At 42.4% G+C, this 22,005-nt stretch overlaps 1 protein-coding gene across 1 annotated transcript in view; it reads right to left on the bottom strand.

Annotated features, from left to right (window-relative positions):
- Positions 1-22,005, bottom strand: part of LOC128455317 (xenotropic and polytropic retrovirus receptor 1 homolog) — an 89,838-nt gene that overhangs the window by 25,680 nt on the left and 42,153 nt on the right. Inside the window, exons 2-4 of the mRNA XM_053439026.1 lie at positions 14,051-14,102; positions 2,736-2,837; positions 2,259-2,482 (exon numbers count right to left, since the gene is read on the bottom strand). Coding sequence (XP_053295001.1) covers positions 2,259-2,482; positions 2,736-2,837; positions 14,051-14,102 — 378 coding nt within the window. The remainder of the gene's footprint in view (positions 1-2,258; positions 2,483-2,735; positions 2,838-14,050; positions 14,103-22,005) is intronic.

Raw genomic sequence — 22,005 nt, 5'->3', positions numbered from 1 at the left:
GTTGATCAGACGGGGCTGCCCTCTCTGCTTTTCCACTCGTGCTGTTTTTTTCACCGCCGGTCACCACAAACACAACTCGCCCTCTTCACTTTACGGCTGCTTGAGAGTGAGTGCCAGTCAGCTGGGCCACTGAATGCTTTGGGAGAAGGACTGAATTTAGCATCCGCGCGGCGCTTTCGAAAAAAATGCCAAATAATCGTTTCAACTCGATTAGAGTAGTTTGGAGATCGTTTGACCCAATAATCGAAATCACGATTAAATTTCGATTAATCGAGCAGCCCTAGAAGAGCGTTTTGCAGAAGAGATCCGAAGGTATGACCACTTGTATAACCCGTCTCTGACTGGCGGATTTGTCAGCCAGAAAAAGGCTATGAGGAGCAGCAGTGGCGATGTAAATAAACAGTCAACGACGACTGCCACACACAAAGAAGGCGTCTCTAAAGTCGTTTTCAACAAAAGATGTTACTGACTCCGCCTAGTGTCCTGGCGGTGAATTGCTTTGCAACAGGCGCAACGCTTGGAGAAGCATGAATAACAAACGAAGGCCACTTCAGAATAGTCCAATGTTTTGCTCTTCGTCATTCTTGGGTATTTTTAGCTATGTGTTTTGGGTCATTATCCTGTTGGAGGACCCATGACCTGTGACTGAGATGAAGCTTTCTGACACTGGGCAGCACATTTAGCTCCAAAATGCCTTAATAGTCTTGAGATTTCATTGTACCCTGCACAGATTCATGACACCCTGTGCCAGATCCAGCAAAGCAGCCCCAGAACATAACCGAGCCTCCTCCATGTTTCACAGCAGGTACAGTGTTCTTTTCTTTGTATGCTTCATTTTTGCATCTGTGAACATAGAGCTGATGTTACTTGCCAAAAAGCTCCAGTTTTGTCTCATCTGTCCAAAGGACATTCTCCCAGAAGCTTTGTGGCTTGTCAATATGCATTTTGGCAAATTCCAGTCTCGTTTTATTATCATTTGCTTTCAACAGTGGTGTCCTCCTCGGTCTGCTTCCATGAAGTCCACTTTGGCTCAAACAGCGACGGCTGGTGCGATCTGACACTGATGGACCTTGACCTTGGAGTTCACCTCTAATCTCTTTGGAAGTTGCTCTGGGCTCTTTGGTTACCATTCCTATTATTTGTCTCTTCATTTTGTCATCAATTTCCTCATGCGGCCACGTCTAGGGAGGTTGGCTACAGTACCCTGGACCTTAAACTTCTGAATAATATGTGCAACTGTAGTCACATGAACATCAAGCTGCTTGGAGATGGTCTTATAGCCTTTACCTTTAACATGCATGTCTATTCTTTTCTTTCTAATCTCCTGAGACAACTCTCTCCTTAGCTTTCTTTGGTCCATGTTCAGTGTGGTACAAACCATGATTCCAAACAGCACAGTGACTACTTTTCACCCTTTAAATAGGCAGACTGACTGATAACAAGTTTGAAGACACCTGTGCTGAGGACACACCTTAGACATGCCCCTATGGTCAAATAATTTTTAATCTTTTCTAGGGGTACCATAATTTTTGTCCAGGCCATTTTCATTAGTTTTTTTTTTTTTTAAATGATAATGTTGAGCTACAATTCATAAGCAATGTATGATTTTCATTTGCTCATTTTCACTAAATTTGTATCTATTATTACTTTTGTCAGTTTCAAGTCATTTCAGTGACCATTGTGGGTTTTTCTTTCTCTAATGGAAGGGTACCAACAATTTTGTCCACGTCTGTATTATGGTGATAGGCAGGGGTGAGCAGTGGATGATGGTGCTAGTCCTCAATGACAATCACACCCCTTACATTACACATATTTATTTTAATAACAAAAAGCGGATTAAATGACCAATTGGTTTATTTTAATTGACAAACTGAGTAAAGAGTTGAAAATAAGAAGTTGATATTTTCTCTTGAGTTATGGTAACACCTGTTTTAGCAATGAGGAAAGGACCAAAACAAATGATTGGCCCTAAAATACCATAACTGGTGCATCTCAAACCATAATTATGAAGAATAAATAATATTAACTATGTGTCAACCTGTCTGTACTAATTGAGTTATTTAAATATTAATGATTATTATGTTGTATGTATACGTTTATGAACAGAAACGCAGTTTTTGCTTTCATTGACCCTTGGAAAATTGAAACAAAGCAGTAAAAATGTGTCCCTTGTGTTTGGTTATTTATGTGTGTAGAGATGATGTGTGTCTGTGTGTGAGTGTGTGGGTGGGTGTGTGCGCGTGCACATGCGTATGTACCTGATAGTTCTGCAGTAGTATGAGGCTCAGGTAGAACTCGGAGAAAGCCAGCTGCAGATCCTTGATGTTTCTGTGTTTACATCGTTCCTGCTGGGACAGGGCGAACACCGTCTTCCTCCTCCTCAGTCCACTACTGTTAACTGCGCTCTCTCTCTGGGCATCCAGTGAAGACTGCAGCTCATTCTGAAGTGTGGCGAAACGCCGCTGAGCCTCAGCTAGCTTTTCTGTAGATAGAGTAATGGAAAACGATTTAAAAGACAGAAAGGATGATATCAATTTAACACAGTTAAAATAACAGAACTTTTTTTTAAATGCCCCACTAATGTTGGGTAGTTCATCCGTTTGCTCTGGATTCTTAAAGATGTTAGAAACTTTCCTTCCTGGATTACAATATTTTTGCATATTTTTCAATTGCATATTCATGCTGTCCAACTCCAGTTCTACCATATCCCAAAGCTAATCAGTTGCAGTCATTACCAGAGTAGAAGGTGTTGATCTTGGCCAGTTCCTTTTCACATGTCTGAAAGAACTTCTCCTCAAACTTGGCGTAGTATCTCTTAACGGTATCTTCATCTGTGACTGTGAGAAGATAAGAGTCGTTAGATTCATGACAAGACTTTAATGGACTTGATTTTAGATGATAAATAAACAGGGGACTGTGTTTAGTCCTGTTTATGTGTGTCTTCTTCTTATTTTATCACACTTCATACAGCAAAGCCCTGAAACGTCCTGGTCTGACCAGCAGGTGGAGAAGAGACACAGCAGCAGTTCTCCTGCTTCAAGATTATCCATTGCTGCTTCTGTTAACGCCTGACTTTTTTGTTGTGGAACACACACACAAATAATCTAAAGCTATCTGAAAAAGCCCATATGAATAAAGCCATATAACAACATCTAAAAAATGATGATGAAGATCTGAGACGAAAGAGGGTTGTAATCATTATTTAAATTTTTTTTATATATGATTTATTTGTAGAAATTTCAAAACAAGACTTAATGTACAATAGTCCTCACAGATAAGAAATGAGAGGATAACATATCAGACAGCCAAATGGTGAGGATACACATTACAGCACCCCCCACCCCCCTCCTCTTCCCCAAACAAATATACAACTAAAGCAATTTGATACACAAACAGAGAAGAAAAGAAAAATTACGAAAGCAAACAAAACACAACAACAACTGCCTGTTAAATGCTTGCAGTGGCAGATAGTATTGTATACACATGTGCTTATGCTCATTCTTACTATCCCACCTTCTCTGACCTTCAATTCTCTCACATCCACTCACACACATCCACTCACACACACACAAGCACATCCACTTGCATTAATTGAGCAATGTAAAGATTATAAATAAGGAAACAAAAACATATACATAAATAATAATACAAAAAAAATGCTGCATGCTGCTAATATGTGCTACCAATAAGGCTAGATAAAACGGGGCACTGGTGCATTGTTGGGGCGTATCAATAAATGGTGGCAATATCTAGTTGGATAGACCTGACGTGATCTAAGAAGGGTTCCCAGACATTACAGAACTTAGAAGAGGTGCCACACCAAGAGTACTTAATTTTTTCTAGTGTCATAAAATGAAGGGCATCTCTAAGCCATTGAGAGCGGGAAGGAGGGTGAGAGTTCTTCCAATGTAGCAAGATAACACGCCTCGCTAAAAGTGAGAGAAAGGCCACAAGTTCACAGAAGTAAGATGGTAGTGAGTTCCCAAAAGGTAGGACACCAAACAGGGCAACTATTTTTAACAGGTAGTCAGAGTCACACAATAAACACTAGCAGGCTGTCAAACATTGTAATTAGGACTTCTAATGCTGGGATCAAGACAACATAATAGTTTTTGTCATTTGAGATAGGCATTTTATCAGATACGTGGAGACTTCTCTCTACATCCCAACCAGTCACAGCTTTCCAATATTCTTGACGTGTACAGAAAGGGGCCAAATTTCACTGCTCCACAACATGCTTCCGTTTGTAAACACAGCTGAAACTTACCATTTCCATCAACTGTCCTCTCAGACTGCCCCGGCTAACGGGGCCTTAAAATGTGACCTGATCCCCCTGAGTTTGCTTTTCCTTGATCTTCACGGAAATCGGTACACAAGAGCATCATGACTAGACTAACAAAAACGTCTCAAGGAGCATTGTGTATAGTTGCAATTTTTGACCGTTTATACTTGTTGTATTTGAACAAACTCCGCCTAGAGCTTCCCTCAGATCAACTTTAGATTCAATGAGTGTCAAAACTTGTTAACGTGGTGTGGCATTGTATTGTGATGATTTGCCAAAAAATAGGGATTTATAATAACTCCTCTGTGCATTGTTCAATCAGCCTCAAAACTGTATCACACGATCATAGTCCCGCCCTGATCAGATCCAAATTTCAATATTTAAGATTTTAGATAATAAAGTTATATTTACTCCCCATACTTATACAGTGCCTTGCATAAGTATTCACCCCCTTTGGACTTTTCTACATTTTGTCATGGTATAACCACAGATTAAAATTTATTTCATCGTGAGTTTATGTAATGGACCAACACAAAACAGTGTATCATTTGGAAGTGGGGGGAAATATTACATGGATTTCACAATTATTTACAAATAAAAATCTGAAAAGTGTTGAGTGCATATGTATTCACCCCCTTTACTGTGAAACCCCTAACAAAGATCTGGTGCGACCAATTGCATTCACAAGTCACATTTGCAAGTCACATAATTAGTAAATAGGGTCCACCTGTCTGCAATTTAATCTCAGTATAAATACACCTGTTCTGTGACGGACTCAGAGTTTGTTGGAGATCATTACTGAACAAACAGCATCATGAAGACCAAGGAGCTCACCAAACAGGTCAGGGATAAAGTTGTGGAGAAATATGAAGCAGGGTTAGGTTATAAAAAAAATATCCAGAGCTTTGAACATCTCTCTGAGCACCATAAAATCCATCATAAGAAAATGGAAAGAATATGGCACAACCGCAAACCTACCAAGAGGGGGCCGTCCACCCAAACTGAAGAGTCGGACAAGGAGAAAATTAATCGGAGAAGCAACCAGGAGGCCCATGGTTACTCTGGAGGAGTTGCAGAGATCCACAGCTTAGGTGGGAGAATCTGTCCACAGGACAACTATTAGTCGTCTACTCCACAAATCTGGCCTTTATGGAAGAGTGGCAAGAAGAAAGCCATTGTTGAAAGGGATCCATAAAAAATCCCGTTTGGAGTTTGCCAGAAGCCATGTGGGAGACCCAGCAAACATGTGGAAGAAGGTGCTCTGGTCAGATGAGACCAAAATTGAACTTTTTGGCCTCAATGCAAAACGCTATGTGTGGCGAAAACCCAACACTGCCCATCACCCTGAGCACACCATCCCAACAGTGAAACATGGTGGTGGTAGCATCATGCTGTGGGGATGCTTCTCTTCAGCAGGTACAGGGAAACTGGTCAGAATACAGGGAAAGATGGATGGAGCCAAATACAGGGAAATCCTTGAAGAAAATCTGATGCAGTCTGCAAAAGACTTGAGAATGGGGCGGAGGTTCATCTTCCAGCAGGACAATGACCCTAAACATACAGCCAGAGCTACAAAGGAATGGTTTGGATTAAAGAATGTTAATGTCTTAAAATGGCCCAGTCAAAGCCCAGACCTCAATCCAATAGAGAATCTATGGCAAGACTTGAAGATTGCGGTTCACAGACGGTCTCCATCCAATCTGACTGAGCTTCATCTTTTTTGCCAAGAAGAATGGACAAACCTTTCCATCTCTAGATGTGCAAAGCTTGTAGAGACATACCCAAAAAGACTTGCAGCTGTAATTGCAGCGAAAGGGGGTTCTACCAAGTATTGACACAGGGGGGTGAATACTTATGCACCCAACAGATGTCAACTTTTTTGTTCTCATTATTGTTTGTGTCACAATAAAATTTATTTTGCACCTCCAAAGTACTATGCATGTTTTGTTGATCAAACGGGAAAAAGTTTATTTAAGTCTATTTGAATTCCAGTTAGTAACAGTACATAATGGGAAAAAGTCCAAGGGGGGTGAATACTTATGCAAGGCACTGTATGTACTCCAGTGGTATGGCAAAAGGTATAAGTGCTGTTTAAGCAATTAAGATGCCTTTACAGAATCCTGTAAACTTTTTGATTTCAGACTGTTGCTGGTAGAGAGTCTAGAGTCTGATAAACACTAATTGAACGGTGGACACAGAGAAACTGTGTGTCCAACCACTAACATGCACCCACTTTCACGCCAAGAACAACCAAACAACAGACCAGGCAGGCGGATTTGAGTCAGGCTGTGCACACTCCGTGATTCACTGCGTTTCAGACTGGCTGCTTTTAAACAAGACACCAAATTAACTAAATTGGAGTGTCCCAGCAATTCCCTGCCTCCCTCGGCCCTCCCTCCCCCTTTCCTACCAGCACACAAACAGCCACCACAGTCAGACTACAGTAATCTCATTATCCCTTTTTGGCCTTATTCTGCTCTTTTATTTGTGTCTCAGCTCATGCCATCGTGATTATTATCATTAGTACCATTATGGCATGTCTGTCTCTCAGTAATAGGCTGTACTTTCCACTGGTCAATTGGTGTTTTTTTTGTTTTTCAGCAACACCCCCTTTGCTCTCACTTCACCACCATTTGCAGAGGTGTTTTCCGCCATCATGGCGCTGCAGTAGTTAGACAAGGACATAGTTTGCCATTTAAAATGATAAAGGCTGGTTTAATTTGTCCTAGCTTTTTTGGAATATCCACCCTACTGCTTCATAGAACATTTAGTGGCACTGTTGTTTTATATTGTTTGTTTATATATATATATATTGTCTTATTCAGTTTTGACTCTCTAATTAGATAATAAAAAAAGCCATGACATTCATTCGCTGTATGTATTTGATGTTCAAAGGGTTTAAACTGTGCCAGGTCAAACAACAATGATAGCAAACATCACATCCACACAGGGTTAGTAGCATACTGTTAAGATATGTTTGTATTTTTGCACTAGTAACAAAAATGTCCAGGTATCATATTCCGTATCAGGAAGGGAAAAGTGTTATTGGGACATCGGGTCCTGTGATGGAGGCTTTTGTTTGGGACTGGGAACTGGGGTTATTGTGGAATGTTTATAAAGCAGGAAAAGATTAACCAGAAATTGATCAGAGTCTCAATGCTAAACAAGTAACTGAGCTGTAGTCCTTCAATAGGCTGGAGCAGTGGTCCTGTATGTTTTCCTCCCTGGTGGGGTAGTGAAGTGCTGTGTGTATTTTGGCTGTTCATGCCTGAATATTGCCCAAATAGTCAGGAGAGTCTGGATGTTTCTTGCTGGTTACCTACTTTGACAGATTTTGTGAGGCCTCATTTACACAGGCCTAAGATGGAACTTAAACGCAGACTTACAGACACAGTGATGCAGGTTCAACAGGCAACCAGCAGACAGACTGTGCCGAGGGAACACTGACACATTATCTGGTGACAAGGGATTAGCCTAAAAGAATTATGAGCCTTTCATAACAGTGAAATGGAAAACAAAGATTATCTAAGAATCTCAGAATTAAGACTTATGTTACCAGACTATTCATATAGTACCCTTCATAGTATATGGCATAGTTGCATTTTTTTCCTCTAAGTTGTTGTCAGCCAATTAAATGTATTACTACTCCAAAAGACAGTAAATGAGACATACTGTACAACTAACATTCAAAACAAACAACCGTGTAATTAAATTATCATTGCCTCAGCTTTAATTGAAAACTGCACTCTTTCCCCATCATTAGTAAACGTCAGTCACATTTTTACAAAAAACTGCAGCAATCTTCAATGGATTATTGCAGGCACCCTGTTTTTCAAATGCTGTGCAAGCAATTGTGCATCAAGCTGCTGTGTTCAAAATAACTTTGTCAGTTCAGATTGAAGCCAGACAGAGAGAGAGAGAGAGAGAGAGAGAGAGAGAGAGAGAGGAAAACATGTAGATCATGAGGGACAGCATAGTACAAGGTGAAGGGATATAATGAAATGATAGTTGGTTAGTGGGATTGATTTAACAACCTTCTGTTCATGTGATGCAATAATAGCCAACATCTCTTAAATCTGCTTGTGTCTCAAAGTCCACCGTCTCCTAAATTAGTTCCCTGCTTTATGTACATTTATTCTATTTAAAGACGTTAGAGCCACTATCATTTTGAGATTTTCACTGAGATGTGCACCGATCGTTGCCCGAGCACCGACAGTGCGATGTCCCTATCGCTTTTCGTTGAATTATTCTGGCAAACTTATTGAAGTTTTTATGGCTTGAACATACTCAAAAACTCACCAAACTTTGCAGGCTCATCAGGCATCGTAATAATATACATATTCTGGAGAAATTGGAAATGGGCGTGGCAAAATACCTCAACAGCGCCCCCTGAAACACAGCAATTCTGTCTGGGTTAACCGATCTTCACAAAATTTGGTACACACGTGTATCATGGCCAGAGGGAAGAAAAAAGTCCCTGCCACTAACTTGATTAGTGCAACAGAAAGTCAGCCATTGGGATTTAGTGGCTATTTTACACTGTGTATTTTAACGTTTCATAATTGTGAGAATGGGCCATTAAACTGATATTTCACTGCACAATATACACCAATACATTTAACATTTCCAGCTATTAACTATACCTTTGAGTTAGGGCTGCTCGATTAATCGAAATTTAATCGTGATTACGATTATGGGGTGAAACGATCTCCAAACTACTATAAATCGAGCTGAAACGTTTATTTGGCTTTTTTTTTTAAAGAGACGCGCATGCGCAATTCAGTCCTTCTCCCAAAGCATTCAGCGGCCCAGCTCTCACTCTGAAAAAGCAGTAAAGTGAAGAAGGCGAGTTGTGTGTGTGGTGACCGGCGGTGATAAAAACGGCGCGAGTGGAAAAGCAGGGAGGGCAGCAGCACACCATGTAGCGGATTCGCCGCGCACCGCTATTCTCTGAATAACCGGGCACCGATATCCTTGTTTCAGGAGGAATAAAACACAAAGCCGTCATCGGTGTTTACCGGAACCGGAAGTGATTAAAAAAATAAAGCATAGACTTCCGAATAAGGGCACATATTAATAATCGTTTCAATAATCGTGATTTTGATATTGTCCAAAATAATCGTGATTATGATTTTTTCCATTATCCAGCAGCCCTACTTTGAGTCAAATCTGAAAATAAACCAAAGTCAATCAGAAGAAATGAAACAAAATGAAAGCCAGCCAGACAGTCAGGTGGATTTATTCATTAGTCAGAAAAATTAAATGGAAAAGACTTTGAATCACATGGTCATATTGAGTGACAGCATGTGACTGTAGACTTCTGTATGGAACATATACTTAGGGTTAGAGAGACAAAGGCCAGGCTGTTAATTACTCAGCCAATGAGTCATACCATAACTGATACAAAAAGAAGAAGGGAGTATGGTAGTATATAACGCACCGAACACTATGACTATACAGAAGGTGCAGAAGCTGTTTTACTTCTTCGTCTGTGTCTACACTGGAAGCTGCTATCAAGCACAGTATTTAGTACAGGTCACCATTTTTTGGCAAAGCTCAAGGCAAACAAAAACCACTTTGGATGTGTTTAAGTGCATATATTACAAGTGAAATGCAAGATATGACAATGCCTGTGCGGACTGTTCTTTCAGAGCTGCAGGACTTGATTATGTAGCCTTGTCTGTGCGGACACAGACAGGCATGCTGGTAGCTTTGGGCATGTAGCTTTGATATTTTAAGGATAAATCCATTGCTTGTTTTCTCAAGGTGAACCATACAAAGGAGGACCGCTGTGTTCTCACTTCGACTTTTCCATAGTTCCTGCACTTTATACAGAAGTGACTTTATACTATGGAGGCCTGACAGTGAAAGTCTGCAGAAACTCTGGAGGCTCTCACTCGAACATCCAGGTTCCTTTTTTCTTTTTTTAACATTATTTTCATTCTCAAAAGCACAACTAATGCATAATACAATTAAGGATTAATCAACGTTGTTGACATCAATAGCCGCCGACGAATTTACTCGTCAATGATTCGTGGGTTACGTCATAGTTTTTATAAACGTCGTTTTACCAGAGGTGCTGATTAAGTAGCTGAGGAGTGAGCCATCTCGCTCCCTTCCTATCTCTGAAAGTCGCGCATGTGCAATATCAACATAACATGGACCAATGGCGGTGTCCGTTGCAACAGCATTGCGTACTAGAAAGTCAAAATTATGGGAGAACTTCACTCTTAACATAGCCCGAAAAAAACTACCTGCAATACTTGTACGGCGGACCTGCTCTCCATGGATCGCCTCGGTAAGATGTTATATATAAACGTATATACCTGTGAGCAGGATTCTAGAATCCATTACAAATATGGTGTGTACGAGTTTAAAAGCGTAATGTTATCCGATTGCCTGACAATTCTGAATTTCTCACGGGATTAATAAAGTATCCATCTATCTATCTATCTAAATGTATTTTTTAATCACAATTTTGCAGTCCGAATAAGACTGTAGTTTCGTTTGTTGATGTTTTTTTTGCGGATACTTTTCCTGTCCTTTTGTGTAAAAAATGGATAATTGATTTTTAATAGATTTTTTACTATCAGCACTTGGCCTGTACTTGGTTCACAGGAAAAAGGGGTATTTGAATTTAAATATTATTTTTTATATAAGTGCTTTGCCTGTCCTTGGTTTAAAATGGAAAAAAACTAGATTTTTCTTTGTTTTTGTGTCAACAGTACCCTAATATGCAGCAAAGTTTATTAAAAGACATTTTTGAATGAAGTATCGATCTTTATTGTCTTTATTTTCAGTCATCACATGCCTCGAACAACGTCAAGCTAAGTTAAGCTGTTGGCTAAATAAGAGCAATTGAGAATTTGTGTCATTCATAATCCGATTAGTCGATTAATCGTTTCAATAATTGATCATTAATCGACTATCAGATTAGTTGTTAATTGCAGCCCTTAATACAATGTACTTGAAATGAGAAAATAATATTTAATTTATTAAGAGTACACTTCACATTTTCGCACTTCAGTTCAGTGTGTATTAATCGAAAAAATAAGTGTTACAATAATCGATAAAAAAAACGAATCGATAGGTGCGGTCCTAGTTGATATATTTTACAAGGAGCTCAAGTGGACCAACCATCCAAGGCCATTTTCTCATATGAATTCTAGACAATGTCCACACATCTGGGGCCTCATTTATACGTACATAGGATTCATACTAAAATTGTATGTGCGCAAATGGCATATGCAAAAAAGTTTCAGATTTATAAAACTGGCGCAATCACACCTCAAGGCAATGTTCCCTTTATTAGTCACATCTACCTGAAGATGTACCCATGTGAATCTGCCTCAAAGTCTGCCCTCTGCACGCCCACATTTAACCATAAATGGTCAATGCAAAGCACATCATAAATATTAAATTAGCATGCTGACCAATGGTTTTCTATGGTGAATCATGACATCAAGCTATGAGAAGAAGAAGTGAAACTGTCTGACAACGACATCAAGGTTTTTTTTAAAGTTGGAGGTGAAGAAAGACAGGTTGTTTGGTGGCCGTAGCAGTGATGTCAAAGAAAATACACTGCTGATGATGATAATACAGTGAGTTAGAACGATAGAACGGGGCCTGAAATCTATCAAATTTAATCTAAATATATTTAAAAAATGATTAGAAGAGGCTCTACATTGAAAAGGTAAATATTATACAGTGTAAATCCTACCACACACATATTGGCTAATAAACCAGAGTGTTTGTACTAGGATGGTTCATCACCAGACAACAACCATCTCAGTTCACACAACAGTTTAACTGGAAATTACAGCGTCCTTCTACAGGCAGGGTCTGTTAAATGTAATCTCTGACTGATTTGGACATTTTTTTTCTCATATACAGCTCCTCTAGGACATGTCTAGAAATTTTCTGGGTAGTAGTGCAATGGTCAAAGCATTACAATAATGTCGCTTCTCAGATTATTTTCTCCATTAACATTCTAAGAAACCCCTGCTCCTGAAGAGGCTCAAATGCCTCATTTGCATTCCAGTTTTTATTTGTGTGTGTATAGCACATGTAAACCGTAACCTGTAACATGTCCCCCTACTATAACAGAACCAACGGTATCGATGCCGTGGACATAGCGTCATTTGTTATTTTAATGAGTTACGTGCTTAACATTTTAGATAGATTGAGGCTCTGGTCAAATTCAATGTCAATATAACATGAAAGATATGAAAAATAAGGTCTCTGATAATGGATTTTAAGAATTTTCTAAGTCTGTATGAAGCCTTAAATTCTTGTCATACTCTGACTGTATTTTCACAAAGACAAATTAATTAACATTCACATTAACCCATTCAGACCAGGTGAAAAATATATTATAAGGGCATGATCAGACATACACAAATGTGTGAATGAGGAGGCAATATATATATATATTTTCTTGAAACACTTTGGGCCCCTTAGTAGCAATTGAGCATTGTTTAAATGCCATGCCTTGTTGAATCTATGACAGTGATTTTCAACCAGTGTGCCATGAGAGATCGTCAGGTGTGCCGTGGGAAATTATCACATATCTAGTGTTGCACCGATGTATCCGCCGAGCATCGATAGCGGCCGATATTCGCCTCTTTTAATGAAATCGGCACATCGGTAATAATCTTGACTTTCACCGATATCATTGGCCGATGTTCATTGGTATTTCTGGTTAAACCGCTGGGCACGTGCCGCGACTGGGGGAGCAGTCGCCCCGTCGCCATCCTCTCCACGCCGCCGGAGGCTCGGTGTGCGGCCGCCTCAAGGTTTTTTGGGGGGGAGGCCCCAGCGACGCCTCACGGTCGGCGGCGGCGACTCTGGACGCGTGTCGGGCCCTTCTCGCGGATCACCTCAGCTACGGCGCCCGCTGGGGGCTAATTTTGGTTGGTGGTGTGTCCCAGGATTTTGAAATGTAAAAAATGTGCTGCGGCTCAAAAAAGGTTGAAAATCACTGATCTATGTTTTGAAAAATTAAGGCAGTTCATAAGGCAAAAGGGGGTCCAACACGGTACCAGCAAGGCGTACCTAATAAAGAGGCCGTTGATTAATCGAACGATTATTTTTTATATTAATCTAGCGATAATCTTTTCAATGCATCTAACGATTCTTTTTTTTAACTCCGCTAATATAATAATGAATTTATCACAAAAAAACTTACTTAATGCGAATTTGCCTTTTAAAGTCCCATACAAAATCGCTCCAAAAGAAAAATAGTCCATTCAATCCATTGAAGCACAAGGTATATATCAATCTACATTATGCCGTCCAAAAAAACAAAATAAATGAAAACTGTAGTAAAATTCAAGCAACTTTCTGGAGGAATATAAAACACTGTTTAAATTCTAGTAGCAGTTGATCAAAACATGTCTGACTTTCCCCATTTCTTCTTATTGATGACACGATGCCCTACTTCCTATTGCCTTCAAATTTGTGAATTTGTGACAGTGACAAACAAATACTGTTCATTTTAATCTTATATTCATTTCAGTAATCATTTAAATCAAGGTCTGAATGTGGCTCAAATAAAATCCTTTAAGATACCATAGCAGCGGTATGACAAATCTAATCCAAATAAATGTCATCTGCCTACACCCTCTGGTAGTGTAAGTAATTTCCCACAGTATCATGTATTAAATTATATAATATTTTTCTTATTGAAATTTTCAAAATAAAATGCTCAAGTTAATAGACCCAGGACAACACACATACATTCAAGGAAACACATACAGTATGTAATACCTTCGATAGATGGTGCCTGGTCTTGAGCAGCATACAGCATTTCTTTGAAAGCCTGCAAGAGGGAGAAATTAAACAATTACATTGATTGCATAATCTTTTTGAATCAGGTCCTATAATTAATACATTAGTGGGATATTTTATATTATCAAATATATGATATATGATACGCATACCCAGAACATAGAACTGTCAGTGACTGTCACTGCGCTATCCCAACACACACACAAACACACGCACCCGCACCCACACACACACACGCACACACGCACACACACAGTGGAGACAAACATCTACAGCTGCTCAATGATCAGAAGGCAAACCCTCCCATTCATATTCGACTCCAAACAAGGTAATTTACACTGTATTTTAATCCTAAATGTGCACTGATGTATGATGACGAGGTGCATTCAGAAAAAAAATATAGCAATATTTTTTAGGCCATATCGCCCAGCCCTAGTCAGCACATCACTCAGCATACATAGTGCACTAGTTGAGCTAATAGTAGATAGTTACGGAAAAGCTCAAATGAAAGCTGTCTGTCTTTAGTCTAACTGATGGAATACGGGTTATGATTGTTTTGTTTTTTTTACTTAAAACCTTATTGCATTAGTAGAAGAGACAGGAGGATATAGGAAAGACGGGGACAGGACGATGGACCGTTACTGACTGTCTGTGTTGTTCATTACCTTCGTCAAGAAGGTTATGTCTACAAAAGTATTTTTAAATTACCAGGATTAAATTACTGAATGGATTTCCATGGAATTATCGGAAGGGGTGGGCAAGGAAGGAATCCATTTAACTTTAGTGAAAACTCAAATAAATTAGCAGAAGCCGGATTTTTTTCACTTTCTTTGCAGTGTTTCCCACAGAATTAATTGATGCATGTTGGGGGTAGGATGCACATGCACAAACAAACAAATCCACTGACAAGGTATATCTTTTTTTCCCCCAATCTTAAAGCTACTACAAAAAACTGTTCATTGCAATGATTTTGGCAGCTCTGTGAACATTTGCGAAAGTATTTCCACTGTCACCTGTCATAAAAACCTTTGTGTGTTTCATGAACTTTACAGCGAATCAAACGATGACAAAGTAAACGTCAGTTCTGTACGTGTCCTAATAACTTGTGACTAGTGATGGTGTTTATTGTTAAAGTTTAAAGCGAGCGTAGGTCTGAGGGGGAGTGAGGAGGAAGCAGATTCCGACAGAGTTTCTGACACAGGATGAGCAGACCTTTAATGAGCGTCTGTCCTGAAGCAGTGGGGTTATAATTATTCAGCGGCAGGACATGGCTCAAACAATGAACGTAGCGGTAAACATTAATCGATTATATTCTGTCTCTGCATCAATGCAGAGTCACACACGTCTTCATTCAGGAACTTCCACACCTCTATGATGCATAGCAAGGATGTCATGTATCATAATTTTCATTTAGATCTCATCCATCTAGTTTGTAAATCACATTGAGTTGGCAAGGAACAAAATCAGGAGTGCTGGTCTGTTCAGCTTAGCCTTTAGCCTAGCCCTTAGACAAGCCTTTAGCCTAACATGTAGCCTGGCTTGCTTCCACCGATTTGGTTTCCACTCCCTCCGCCTAAACATGGGCTTTTCCAGCCTGACTGGCGCTAGTTAAAAGTCCTTGTCGGAGTTTTAATGTCTTTCATGGTCTTTCAGTTTGAGAGCAGGGTCTATGGATTTCACCTTCAGATTTTGTTATGCTTTCACTCAAAACACTGTGGTCACTCTCAAATGGCTCCTGCTTGTTCTAAGATTTGCTCTGCTTGTATTCAAACTGTGCACTTGGACTCATACAGTGCCTTGCATAAGTATTCACCCCCTTTGGACTTTTCTACATTTTGTCATGGTATAACCACAGATTAAAATTTATTTCAACGTGAGTTTATGTAATGGACCAACACAAAATAGTGCATCATTTGGAAGTGGGGGGAAATATTACATGGATTTCACAATTATTTACAAATAAAAATCTGAAAAGTGTTGAGTGCATATGTATTCAGCCCCTTTACTGTGAAACCCCTAACAAAGATCTGGTGCGACCAATTGCATTCACAAGTCACATTTGCAAGTCACATAATTAGTAAATAGGGTCCACCTGTCTGCAATTTAATCTCAGTATAAATACACCTGTTCTGTGACAGACTCAGAGTTTGTTGGAGATCACTACTGAACAAACAGCATCATGAAGACCAAGGAGCTCACCAAACAGGTCAGGGATAAAGTTGTGGAGAAATATGAAGCAGGGTTAGGTTATAAAAAAAGATCCAGAGCTTTGAACATCTCTCTGAGCACCATAAAATCCATCATAAGAAAATGGAAAGAATATGGCACAACCGCAAACCTACCAAGAGGAGGCCGTCCACCCAAACTGAAGAGTCGGACAAGGAGAAAATTAATCAGAGAAGCAACCAGGAGGCCCATGGTTACTCTGGAGGAGTTGCAGAGATCCACAGCTGAGGTGGGAGAATCTGTCCACAGGACAACTATTAGTCGTCTACTCCACAAATCTGGCCTTTATGGAAGAGTGGCAAGAAGAAAGCCATTGTTGAAAGGGATCCAAAAAAAATCCCGTTTGGAGTTTGCCAGAAGCCATGTGGGAGACACAGCAAACATGTGGAAGAAGGTGCTCTGGTCAGATGAGACCAAAATTGAACTTTTTGGCCTCAATGCAAAACGCTGTGTGTGGCGAAAACCCAACACTGCCCATCACCCTGAGCACACCATCCCAACAGTGAAACATGGTGGTGGTAGCATCATGCTGTGGGGATGCTTCTCTTCAGCAGGTACAGGGAAACTGGTCAGAATAGAGGGAAAGATGGATGGAGCCAAATACAGGGAAATCCTTGAAGAAAATCTGATGCAGTCTGCAAAAGACTTGAGACTGGGGCGGAGGTTCATCTTCCAGCAGGACAATGACCCTAAACATACAGCCAGAGCTACAAAGGAATGGTTTGGATTAAAGAATGTTAATGTCTTAAAATGGCCCAGTCAAAGCCCAGACCTCAATCCAATAGAGAATCTATGGCAAGACTTGAAGATTGCGGTTCACAGACTGTCTCCATCCAATCTGACTGAGCTTCATCTTTTTTGCCAAGAAGAATGGACAAACCTTTCCATCTCTAGATGTGCAAAGCTGGTAGAGACATACCCCAAAAGACTTGCAGCTGTAATTGCAGCGAAAGGGGGTTCTACCAAGTATTGACACAGGGGGGTGAATACTTATGCACCCAACAGATTTTTCCTCTGCTATTGGGTATTTTATAGCTTGACGTTGTCATACTCACAATTCTAGTCAGAATGTGAGTCTGATACCGCTCCATTGGGCTGTGATTATGGGGCGTGTTTCAACCGAACCAGGAAATAAAATTCCTCTTCGCTCAATTGGATAGACCTACAACCAATCAGAGCAACGTAGTATGTGACGTATGTAAAGCGATGCATAGTTGTTGTCAACAGAACTCAACTGCACGCACGCTGGAAGAAGTAGAAGATCAATAAAAACGATTTTTGCCGGGGTTGTAAAAAAAATTGAGAGAAACAGTTAATTTAACAGCCCCCCCCCCCCCCCCGAACATGGCGCAGAGTTTCTCTAATGATGGCACACGGCTCTTTATTGTTCACTTCACCGTAGCCGTAAATACACCATATAACTAGAATGACATTAAGTATACGATATTTTAATCCATAAAACCAAACACAAACGTTAAAATACAATAAACAAACAAATCACCAAGAGACAAGTCTGATGTGTTAACGTGACAGCGACTCCCGTTCCGCGCTACCTGCAGCAAAGTAAATGGGACCAGCTTCCTTACCTCGTTCCGCTGGCGAGGGGTGTTAAACTATAGTTTTTGAGAAATGCCGCACAGCCCGCGTCCGGTCGTTGTTCTTGCTCCTATCCTTGTGCCGGAGCTGTACGGCAGGTGTTTTATTGCACCGGTCCGCAAGCGAGGGATCTGGTGCGTCTATTAACATGGTCTGCTCCTTAAACTGCAGGTATTTATGCGAGGGGAGTCGCTACGTGTAAAACAAAATAAGCCCAACACAAAATAACAGAATAACAGTATGCATAAAGTGGCAGGTGTAGCAGTCAGTTACAGTAAAGGTGAATGCACGTACGAACAAGTTCTCCGTTTAGGATTACAGCTCCACAACACATCAAACTAATCGTATCGCATTTGTCGGTCCTGTAAGAACTTAATAACACGGTTGGAACGAGACATTCCCGTGTCCCATCTTCTTCGCGACCATCGGGGCCAGCTGACAGATTAAACTTTTTCCGAATCCCGTAGGAAGGACGGCAAAAACATCTTTTCGATCTACAAATGCCTTCTCTGTTCCTCTTTCAAAATGAATGCGCTGTCGATGTCTCCTAAAACAGACTCAATGGCAGCATCTACACATCTCAGCTCTCCAGCGGCAGGCATGTTTGTGGAAAACAAAGTCAACCCAAGCGCTCTTGGATGACGTAGTTGATTACGTTACCGTTGATCATCTGTCCATCATCGTATAAAACCCGCCCTGACAATCTGATTGGTCCGGTCGATTTCGAACCGGGCATAATTTCTCCCCAACGGAGCGACTCCAGACAGAACTTCCCGACCTCAAATGTTGTGGGCGGGGCTAAGTTCGTCTGGCATCCAGGCTAGGTATTTTATGCAATTCTGTCAAAATTCTCCAACCAATAGAATACCAGCTCTAGTGTTGACTAATGATATTCCCGCCCTTGTTTTAAGATAATTATTTTGATGCATTTGTCTGTGACGCGCTCACTCTGCCCTCTGTTAATGCAATGACTGTCTACATCATGCTCTCTGTTAATGAGTCTGCAGTGTATACTGCAGCTTGTCTCTGCTGTAAAGAGGACAAATGGACAACAGTCATTCAGTCTCAGTGAGTGCTGGTAAGACAGGAGGACAGAGAAGGCCTTTTTCATCCGCTCTCGATCAAGGTTTAAATAGAAGAGGTGAGTTGGTGTTGTAGAAGGCCAACAGAGCAGAAGACCACAATGGCCTAACTGTGTGCCACCCTGCTTACCAGCCAGTTAAAGAACAGCTCAGTGGGACACATCAGATTCTGCTGCCAACAGCAGAGCAAGTCAAGGTCATGTTGTTGCCTGCTAGGGTTGGTAATGAATATTTGATTAGTCGCGACTAACAACAGCAGATGAGTGTAACGGGTGCTAAATCCCCGTCAGATATCTTAACGGACTATTAGTTCAGGTCAGTGATGTGTACATTTCTAAAGAAAATATGTTTTCACTCTAACCGGCCCATCCCTTCCCGTAAACTCACAGACCAGGGTTCCTTAACTGTAGAATAAGCACATTTATGTATTGTATATCTTCATCTTCATCTTCATCGTCATCCGCTTATCCGGGGTCGGGTCGCGGGGGGAGCAGCTCAAGCAGGGGGCCCCAGACTTCCCTTTCCCGGGCCACATTGACCAGCTCTGACGGGGGGATCCCGAGGCGTTCCCAGGCCAGTGTTGAGATATAATCTCTCCACCTAGTCCTGGGTCTTCCCCGAGGTCTCCTCCCCACTGGACGTGCCTGAAAAACCTCCCAAGGGAGGCGCCCAGTGGGCATCCTTACCAGATGCCCGAACCACCTCAGCTGACTCCTTTCTAAGTAAAGGAGCAGCGGCTCTAATCCGAGTTCCTCACGGATGACTGAGCTTCTCACCCTATCCCTAAGGGAGACGCCAGCCACCCTTCTGAGAAAACTCATCTCGGCCGCTTGTACCCGCGATCTCGTCCTTTCGGTCATCACCCAGCCCTCATGACCATAGGTGAGGATAGGAACGAAGATCGACCGGTAGATCGAGATCTTTGCCTTGCGGCTCAGCTCTCTTTTCGTTACAACGGTGCGGTAAAGCGAACGCAATACCGCCCCCGCTGCTCCGACCAATCTCACGCTCCATAGTACCCTCACTCGCGAACAAGACCCCGAGGTACTTGAACTCCTTCACTTGGGCTAAGGACTCATTTCCTACCCGGAGTAAGCAATCCATCGGTTTCCTGCTAAGAGTCATGGCCTCAGATTTAGCGGTGCTGATCCTCATCCCAGCCGCTTCACACTCGGCCGCCAGCCGATCCAGTGAGTGCTGAAGGTCACAAGCCGATGATCCAATGAGGACCACATCATCCGCAAAAAGCAGTGACGAGATCCTCAGACCACCGAACTGCAACCCCTCCCCACCACGACTACGCCTCGATATCCCGTCCATGTATATCACAAACAGGATTGGTGACAAGGCGCAGCCCTGGCGGAGACCAGCACCCACTGAGAACGAAACTGACTGGCTGCCGAGGACCCGAACACAGCTCTCGCTTTGGGAGTACAGAGATTGGATGGCCCTGAGGAGAGACCCCCTTACCCCATACTCCCGCAGCACCTCCCACAGTTTCTCCGGGGGGACCCGGTCATACGCCTTCTCCAGATCCACAAAACACAAGTGGACCGGATGGGCATACTCCCAGGCCCCCTCCAGGATCCTTGCGAGAGTGAAGAGCTGGTCCGTAGTTCCACGTCCGGGGCGAAAACCGCATTGTTCCTCTTCAATCTGAGGTTCGACGATCGGCCGAACCCTCCTTTCCAGCACCTTGGAGTAGACTTTACCAGGGAGGCTGAGAAGTGTGATACCCCGATAATTGGTACACACTCTCTGGTCCCCCTTTTTGAACAGGGGAACCACCACCCCGGTTTGCCACTCCTTTGGCACTGTACCCGACTCCCACGCGATGTTGAATAGGCGTGTCAACCATGACAGCCCCTCAACACCCAGAGCCTTTAGCATTTCTGGCTGGATCTCATCAATCCCTGGGGCTTTGCCACTGCGGAGATGTTTGACTACCTCAGTGACCTCCACCAGGGAAATTGACGACGAAACACCATCAACCTCGAGCTCTGCCTCCAACATAGAGGGCGTGTTATTCGGATTCAGGAGTTCCTCAAAGTGTTCCTTCCAACGTCCGACGACCTCCTCAGTTGAGGTCAACAGAGTCCCATCCTTACTGTACACAGCTTGGATGGTTCCCCGTTTCCCCCTCCTGAGGTGCCGGATAGTCTTCCAGAAACACTTTGGTGCCGACCGAAAGTCCTTCTCCATGACCTCTCCGAACTTCTCCCACACCCGCTGCTTAGCCTCCGACACGGCAGCAGCCCTTCGGGCCTGTCGGTACCCTGCAACCGAGTCAGGAGTCCTCCAGGATATCATATCCCGGAAGGCCTCCTTCTTCTATCGGACGGCTTCCCTGACCACCGGTGTCCACCACGGTGTCCGAGGGTTACCGCCCCTTGAGGAGCCTAAGACCCTGAGGCCACAGCTAGCCGCCGCAGCTTCAGCAATGGAGGCTTTGAACACCGCCCACTCCGGCTCAATGTCCCCAACCTCCACAGGAATGCCAGAAAAACTCCGCCGGAGGTGTGAGTTGAAGATACCTAGGATGGGGGCCTCCTCCAGACGTTCCCAGTTCACCCGCACTACTCGTTTGGGCTTACCAGGTCTATCCGGAAATTTCCCCCATTCCCTGATCCAACTCACAACCAGATGGTGGTCGGTTGACAGTTCCGCCCCTCTCTTTACCCGAGTGTCCAAAACATACGGCCTCAGATCAGATGACACGATCACAAAATCGATCATTGATCTTCGGCCTAGGGTACTCTGGTACCAGGTACACTTATGAGCACCCTTATGTTCGAACATGGTGTTTGTTATGGATAATCCATGACTAGCACAGAAGTCCAATAACAAACGACCGCTCGGGTTCAGATCAGGGAGGCCGTTCCTCCCCACCACGCCTCTCCAGGTATCTCCATCGTTGCCCACGTGGGCGTTGAAGTCACCCAGCAGAACTACGGAGTCCCCTACTGGAGCCCCATACAGGACTCCATTCAGGGTCTCCAAGAAGGCCAAGTACTCTGAGCTGCTGTTTGG

Source organism: Pleuronectes platessa, chromosome 13, assembly GCF_947347685.1.
Source record: "Pleuronectes platessa chromosome 13, fPlePla1.1, whole genome shotgun sequence".
Classification (NCBI taxonomy): Eukaryota; Metazoa; Chordata; class Actinopteri; order Pleuronectiformes; family Pleuronectidae; genus Pleuronectes; species Pleuronectes platessa.
This window is presented reverse-complemented; position numbering and strand designations above follow the sequence as displayed.